The sequence below is a fragment of the Lepidothrix coronata genome, unplaced genomic scaffold (genome assembly GCF_001604755.1).
Source record: "Lepidothrix coronata isolate B3197 unplaced genomic scaffold, Lepidothrix_coronata-1.0 Scaffold352, whole genome shotgun sequence".
Lineage (NCBI taxonomy): Eukaryota > Metazoa > Chordata > Aves > Passeriformes > Pipridae > Lepidothrix > Lepidothrix coronata.
In genome coordinates, this window is record NW_016690532.1 from 85008 (window position 1) to 92783 (window position 7776).

General features: G+C 68.6%; 2 protein-coding genes across 2 annotated transcripts in view; both read right to left on the bottom strand.

Moving 5' to 3' along the window:
* Positions 1 to 250: 250 nt before the first annotated feature.
* Positions 251 to 4707, bottom strand: SUOX (sulfite oxidase). Its single transcript, XM_017838695.1, is given in 6 exon segments — positions 251 to 1795; positions 2457 to 2542; positions 2545 to 2572; positions 2574 to 2604; positions 2679 to 2721; positions 3037 to 4707. Coding segments are annotated over 5 exon segments (1608 nt in total). The 5' UTR covers positions 2711 to 2721; positions 3037 to 4707; the 3' UTR covers positions 251 to 364.
* Positions 4708 to 5477: 770 nt separating this feature from the next.
* The window catches only part of RAB5B (RAB5B, member RAS oncogene family), a 5975-nt gene continuing 3676 nt past the window's right edge, over positions 5478 to 7776 (bottom strand). The window contains exons 2-6 of the mRNA XM_017838686.1: positions 6982 to 7202; positions 6674 to 6825; positions 6475 to 6597; positions 6298 to 6391; positions 5478 to 5713 (exon numbers count right to left, since the gene is read on the bottom strand). Coding sequence (XP_017694175.1) covers positions 5598 to 5713; positions 6298 to 6391; positions 6475 to 6597; positions 6674 to 6825; positions 6982 to 7144 — 648 coding nt within the window. The 5' untranslated portion in view covers positions 7145 to 7202 and the 3' untranslated portion in view covers positions 5478 to 5597. The remainder of the gene's footprint in view (positions 5714 to 6297; positions 6392 to 6474; positions 6598 to 6673; positions 6826 to 6981; positions 7203 to 7776) is intronic.

Genomic DNA, 7776 nt, shown 5'->3' on the forward strand with positions numbered 1-7776 from the left:
CACAGTGCCCCATAGAAGCAAGGGGTCCCTTGGGTCAGGGGGTTATTTAAGGTCGGGGGTCCCACAGCGTCAGAGGGTCCCACAGGATCAAGGGCTCCCACCCATTCAGGGGGTCTCAAGGTCACCTGTGCACAGGGTGACCCTTGGCAGCCGCTCCGAGGGGTCCAGGGGGGCTCTGTGAGGTCCCCAGACCCACCCACCCCTCCCCTCCCCGTCCCGCCGTGCCCTCGCTGCCCCAGGAAACAGCCAAGTCCATAAAACTTCCCAAATCTTTATGGAGCCGCTTTCACGTGCCGGGGGCCATAAAACCCGGCGACCTTCGAGCCGCAGCCCCGCGTCCCACGCGCCGGGGCCGTCCGGGGGCTCAGCGGGTGACGGTGACGCGGACGCGGTGCCAGGCGTTGCTCAGGACCCCGCGCAGGTTCCAGATGGGCCCCACGGTGTCGGGCTGCACGTTGTAACTGGCGTCCACGGCCTTGCACACGATCTCCAGCTCCGCGCCCGCCGCCACGGGCGCCCGCAGCTCCCACAGCACCCAGGCCCAGGCCCGGCCCGGCGCCGGCCGCTCCCCCGCCAGCTCGGCCGCCCGCCACGTGCGCCCGCCGTCCAGCGACACGTCCACCCGCACCACCCGGCGCCCGCCGCCGCTCCACGCGTAGCCCTTGACCGCCAGCTCGCCCGGCGGCACCGCCGCGCCCGGCCGCGGCTGCGTGATGGCCGACTGCACCGGCAGCTCCTGGATGGCCGGCGCCGTCCGGTAATCCACCGTGTCCCAGTCCACCGACGGGCAGAAGCCCTTGTAGTCGTTCTGCTGCCAGTGGCTGGGGCTCTCGGCCGGGCTCACGGCCACGCGCCGCAACCACTTGACGCTGCGGGCGCCCACCACGCCGGGCACCACCACGCGCACGGGGAAGCCGTGGTCGCGCGGCAGCTCCTCGCCGTTCATCTCGTAGGCCAGGAGCACGTCGGCGTCGGGGCTGACGGCGCGGCCGTAGGGGATGGAGGCTCCGTAGGGAGCCCCCCCCACGTCCTCGTCGAGCCCCTCGAAGCAGACGTGCCACTCGCCGTCGCGGCGCTCGCCGAAGCCGGCGTGGAGCAGCACGTCCCGCAGGCGGGCGCCGCCCCAGCGCGCGGTGCTGATGGCCCCGATGTCCCAGGGCAGCCCCTTGACGGGGCGCACGCGGCTCATCTCGGCGCGGCGGTTCCCGGCGCACTGGAGCGTCGCCGTCACCTCGTGCTTCGGGAAGCGGCTCCGCAGCTCCGGCAGCGACAGCGACAGCGCGCGGCCCCCCGGGCCCTCCACCCGCAGCCGGTACGAGCCGGGGTCCACGGCGGGCACGGGCAGGTGGTTGCGGGTGAAGAAGAGCTCGTTGGGCGTCAGGAAGCTCTCGGTCAAGAGCTCCGCCGGCGGCTCCGCGTTGAACGGCTTCAGGCTGTTGACGCGCAGCCCCGGGTGCCGGGGGGGGTCCCCGGCGAAGGGGTCCTGGGCGGCGTCGGGGCTCGGTGGGGCCTCCTCGGGGCTCAGCTCGCCCACCTTGTACTCCCGCAGCAGCTCCAGCACGTGGGGCTGGCTGTGCACGGCGTAGAGGGCCCAGAAGGGCTCCAGGGCCCCCCCGGCCGCCAGCAGCACCTTGTCGGCGCCCCCCGGGTGCAGCTCCACAAAGTCGGTGACATCGAAGACCTCGGTGCCGTGGGTCACCCACACCCGGTCCCCAGGGCTGCGGTGCCGCCGCACCTCCTCCCGTGTGTACACGGGGTACCGGGGGGCCGGGGTGGCCTTGGCTGCCTGGGCGCTCTGCGGGACCCCGGCCCCGTCAGGGGGGGACGCTGCGCCCGAGGACCCTTCCCCGGGGCTCCCCCCCCGCCCAGGACTTTGGGGTGTCCCCCCAAAATCAGGCCCTTGCTGAGGTGACCCACAGTTGGGAGGGGAAGGGGCACCCCCTGCCCCCTCCGCAGCTAAACTCGCTGTCTCCGTTCCAGAGAAGAACCGAGGGGGTCCCAGAGGATCCGGATCCTCCCCCCCACCCCCCGGTACTGTATCCCTCAGACCCCGCTGGCTCGGTGCCGTTCCCCCCACCCCGGGATCCACCCCTCACCCCGCTGCCACTCCTTTCCCCCGCGATCCACTCCCCGGCACCACCCCCTTCCCCTGCGATCCATCCCCCCGGTTCTCCATCCCCGGGACCTCGTGTCCCGGTGTCACCCCTTTCCAGGATCCAGTGCCCTTCTCCCCCCCCCGGGGGCCACCTCTTTTTTCAGGATCCCCCCCCCCGCGGTGCTGTATCCCCAGGACCCCCCGTCCTGGTGCTGCCCCTTCCCCGGGATCCCCCCACCCCGCTGCCCCCGTCCCAGGGAAGGACCCAGGGGTGTCACCCCTCCCCGCAGGACCCCCCCGGTGCCGCCCCCCCGGTACTTCTCCCGCCATCCCGGCACTCAGCCCGCCCGGTGCCGCTCACCCTTCGCCGCCGTTCTCCGTAGGCGAGGACGGCCCCGAGCCCCAGCAGCGCCGCCAGCACCGGGGCCGCCCCCCGGCGTCCCCCCCCGGCCGCGGCACCGGCGGCGAACCGGGAGGAGCCGCGGCGGAGCTGCGTCAGCGGCGGGAGCCTGCGGGGACAGCGGGGGCTCACACCGGGCCCCGGCGGGCACCGGGGAGCCCTGACGGGGCGGGCGGCTCTTACCTGCGCCCCACGACGGCCCGGAGCAGCAGCATCGCGGCGGCTCCTGAACGGGAGAGAGACAGAGAGCGGCTGGAACGGTCACCGGACGCCGTTACCGGGAAGCGGCTCCGGTGACGCTCCCGGGGGAAGCAGGAATGTGGGACATCCGCGTGTGACAAACCCTCCTCTCCCCCCCCGCCAACCCCAGCCCGGTCCCACTCCCAGTTTTCCCACCGCCCGGTCCATCCCAGTCCCGGTGCTCCCTCCACCAGCGCAGTCCCGGTGCTCCCCCCTCCCCAGCCCCATCCCGGTCCCGGTTCTCCCCTCTCCCCAGCCCCAGCCCGGTCCCGGCCGTGTCCCGGTTGCCCCCGTCGCCCACCTGCGTAACGGTTCCGCTCCCGCGACGTCCCAGCGGCGCTGCCGCTTTAAGAGGGGGGCGAGGGGCGGGGTCTCAAGGGGGGTGAGCCCCCTGGCCACGCCCTCTCTGTTTACCTTAGCGGGGCCGCGTGGGCGTGGCCTCACCGGAGAGTGGGCCCCACCAGCCCGGGCTTAAAGGGGCAACAGCGGCCCCAGCCCTTGGGGGGCTTAAAGCGGCCCCGCGTTCGGGTCTCCGCGGGCAGCGCTGCCCCGGTGCCGGTACCGGTTGTCCCGACAAGGTCAAAGCCCCGGCGGCCGCCACCCAGCTGGGAGCTCCGATAAGTCTTATCAGGGCAGAGCCGCGATCTCACACCGGCTGCTGGCACCGGATGGCTCCGGCTCCTGCCCCGTGCCAACAGCGGGTGGCTGCGTGGTCCAAGTCACCCCCCCCCGCCCCAAAACCCCGCCCTGAGCACACAAAGTTCTTTTTTTTGCTGTTTTCCTTCTGTTTTTGTTGTTCGGTTTGGTTTTACTTACATTAAATACATCGGTAAATTAGCGGCCGAGTTCTGTTACCACGATTGTTATTTCACTGCGATGGAGGAGCTTTCCCAAAGCAAAAATAATAACAATAATAAGAGAAAAAGCAGAAAAAAAGAGAAAAAAAAAAAAGAGTGAGAGAAGCTGCAGTGTCCCTCATTTGGTCCAGGGTTTGGGCTAGAAGATGGGGAGGGGGTCTGGGGTCCCCAGCCCTTGTTAAATACGTGTCACCCACTCGGGGGGCTCCCAGGCCGTGACATGAAGCACTGGGAGCACCAGAACGGCGGCCAGAGGGTCCCTGGGGGGCTGCCCCGGCAGCGGGAGGGGCTGAAATCCTGTGGGCTCTGCCCCCACGCTGGGGGGCTTCATATGAGACTGGTCCCTCTGCCCCACGGCCCCCCCAGTTCCCCCGGGCCCAAGGGGTCCCAGAGCCCCCCACGCTGCCAGCAGGGAGCCAGGCCCAGGTGGGTGCTGCCAGTTCGGGGTGTCCCTGATTTGGGGTGTCCACATTTTGGGGTGTCCCCTTGTGCGGCAGCACCTGGGACGGGGGACCTCGCCTGTCCCACCCCACCACTGAGGGTCCCTCCAGCTCCAGAAGTTCCGTAGGGAAAAGCAGAGGGACAAGGGGAGGGTGGTGGCACCGCTGCCCCCCCGGCACCCCCCGGACACACGAACAGAACCGAGGTGAGTCTCAACAGGACATTTCACCACTAAAGTGCAAACCAGGACCAGGACAAACCGTGGAGATCAGAGGGAGCACCAGGGGGACGTGGATGTGGGTTGGGATCACCAGGAGCAGGGGACAGCCTGTGGGGTGGCCGTGGCCAAGATCACCGAGGTCAGGATGAGCAGGGGGACATCGCCCGTGGGGCAGCCACAGCTGGGATCGCGTCACCTGTGGGGTGGCCACCAGCATCACTGGGGGGATGTCACCCGTGGGGTGGGATCACTGCGGGCACCTGGGGGGCCACCACAGCCGGGATCACCAGGGGGACATGGTGGCCACAGCCAGGGTGACCATGGGGACACCACTGTGGGGTGGCCACAGCCGGGGTGACCGTGGGGACACCACTGTGGGGTGGCCACAGCCGGGGTGACTGTAGGGACACCACTGTGGGGTGGCCACAGCCGGGGTGACTGTAGGGACACCACTACGGGGTGGCCACAGCCGGGTTGACTGTGGGGACACCACTCTGGGGTGGCCACAGCCGGGGTGACCATGGGGACACCACTGTGGGTGGCCACAGCCGGGGTGACTGTGGGGACATGTCCACAGAGCCATAACACAGTGGAGCGAGGGCGGGCACTGGGGAGGGGTCGCCTGCAGCGCTCGGGGTCCGGCAGGAACCCACTGCCCCCCTCCCAAAAAAAGTCCCCAGGCACTTCCAATCTTCCATCAAAAAGGCCACCTCGGAAGAAATGAAGGACACTGCAGCTTCCCTCTCCCCGACAGCCCAACGGGAAAGAGGAGGGGGGAGAAAATAATAAAAATTCCGGAGAAATCCGTGACAGACCCCGTGGAAAAGCCCCGTCGGCTCCGCAGGGCTCTGGTTCCGGCCGGTTCGGCGCGACGAGAAGCGGCGAGGTCGGTGCTGCCGCCCCCCGGGGACCCCCCACACCGGGGTGGGGGCAGGAGGGGGCAGTTTGGGGAACCCAGATTTCCCAAAGCAGAGAGGGAGGGGGAGAGGGGGAGATGGAGGGAGGAATCCGAGCGTTAGGGCGCTATTTGCACCTATAATACAAAGTGAAGAAGAGTTCGTTGTTTCTCAGAAGTTAAGTCCCAGCTGATCTGGCTCCGCTGCCTCCGGGGTGGTGGGTGGGGTGGTGGGATCGGGAGCCGGTGGGATCGGGAGCCGGTGGGATCGGGTGCCAGGTGGGATCGGGTGCCAGGTGGGATCGGGTGCCAGGTGGGATCGGGTGCCGAGTGGTGGCTTCGAAGCATTAAAAAGTGCAGTTAGAGGAGCTCTGGGAGGGTCCTGGTTCAGGGGTCTCGGTGCCGGGGTGGAGGTGCGGCGTGGACGGGGATGGAGGTGGGATCTTGGCTCAGTTGCTACAGCACTGGCTCCTGTTCTGCTGGCTCTGCTCGTGCAGGTCCACGCCCCGGCTCCGGCCCCCGGCGCCGCTCGTGCTCTGGGGCTCGTTCTTTGGCAGCTTCTTGGCTGGAGGGGGGACACGGGAGGTGGGACTGGGAGGTGGGACTGGGAGGGGCGACCCGGCTGAGTCACCTCAGCACAGAATCCCAGAATCCTTGAGGTTGGGAAAAGCCCTCCCAGCCCATGGATCCCCCCTGTGCCCGATGCCCACCTTGTCCCCCAGCCCAGAGCTCTGAGTGCCATGTCCAGTCCTTCCTTGGACACCTCCAGGGGTGGGGACTCCAAACCTCCCTGGGCAGCCCCTGCCAACGCCTGAGCACCCTTTCCATGGAGAAATTCCTCCTGATGTCCAGCCTGACCCTCCCCTGGCACTGCTTGAGGCTGTTCCCTCTCCTCCTGTCCCTTGTTCCCTGGGAGCAGAGCCCGACCCCCCCCTGGCTCCCCCCTCCTGTCAGGGAGTTGTGGAGAGCAAGAAGGTCCCCCCTGAGCCTCCTTTTCTCCAGTTGGGCCCTTCCCAGTGAGAAGGAGCCGCTTCCCTTTGCGCTGCTCCCTCCCAGCCCTGGCACAACCCCCCCTGCCCTGCTCAGCCTCCCAAGAAGCCCGTTGGGGGTGGGACAACCAGCCCCCCCCGTGCCCCCGGGGAGCCTCACCGATGGCCAAGAAGAGGTCGTTCACATTCATGGCTGTCTTGGCCGACGTCTCCATGAACAACAGGCTGTTGTCGTCCGCGTACGCCTGCGCCTCCTGCACGGACGGGACCCGTCAGCTCCGGCACCTCCCGGCCCCGGGAGCGCCCCCGGCCCCGGGACCCCCAGGAGGCCCCTCACCTCATACTCCACCATGCGTTTGCTGGCCAGGTCAGCCTTGTTGCCGGCCAGGGCGATGACGATGCTGGGGCTGGCTTGTCTCTGCAGCTCCTTCACCCATGTCTTCGCCCGCGCGAACGTTTCCTGCAGCAGAGGTGGGAATTCAGGGACGATTCCCACCCCTGTGGGGACACAGGACCCCCCCGAGCCCCTGCCCCACCTGGTTGGTGATGTCGTAGACCACGATGGCGGCCTGGGCGCCCCGGTAGTACATGGGGGCCAGGCTGTGGTACCGCTCCTGCCCCGCCGTGTCCCAGATCTCGAACTTCACCGTCGTGTCGTCCAGGCACACGGACTGGGTCAGGAACGCCGCTGCCGGGAGGGGGGGGTCAGTGACGGCCGGGGGGAGCCACCCCTGCACCCCAGGTCCTTCCCCGCATCCCAAGTCCTTCCGGGGAGCCCTCCCTGCGCCCCCACTCGTGTCCCGGGAGGGATTCGCAGCCTGGGCTCGTGTTCAACGGGACTCACCCCCGATGGTGCTCTCCTGGTACTCGTGGAACTGCCCCTTCACGAAGCGCAGCACGAGGCTGGACTTGCCCACGGCCGACTCTCCCAGCAGCACCAGTTTAAACTGGCAGATCTTACTGGCCTGGGACTGCCCGTTGGGCCTGGCGGCCCCACGGCTCGTCATGGCCCCGGTGCTGCCGGACCCACTGGAGAGCTTGGAAGGCACCGATCCCTCGGCTCTCCTGGGGGGAGAAGGGGAGATCCCTCAGCACAACGTTCCCCCAGGGCAGGATCATCCCCACGGGATCTGTCCCCGGGGGTCTCCCCCCCTCCCCGGGGGCTCCCCCCGGCACGTGGCAGGGACTCGCCGACCACGGCCGCGGCTGCGCTCCCCGAGCTCCAGTTCCCGAGGGATTTCCTGGAGCAGCTGGGTGGGAAGGAGCTAATCTGGGAGCCAGGCCGCCGGGATCCGGCAGCCGAGGAGGCTGGGAGTGAGTCAGCACTCCTCCCGCTCCCCGAGCAGCCCCAGCCGGGACACGCCGGAGCCGGGAAGGGGCGGCAGGACAGCGGCTCCAGACCCAGGAGATGCCACACTGGCTCTGGCTGCTGGCCGGGAAGAGGCTTTGGAAAACTCCTCGGCTCTTCCCAAACGTCCCCCCGCCCTGGTTTGGGTTTTTTTTTGTTTATTTCTCCCCGGTTTTGCTTTGTTTTCCACTCCCGACTGGAGCAGCAGGGGCTGATGGTGCTGCCCAGGTCGGGGTGCAGAGCACATCCCCTGGGATGGAGCACAACCCCTGCACATCCCCTGGGATGGAG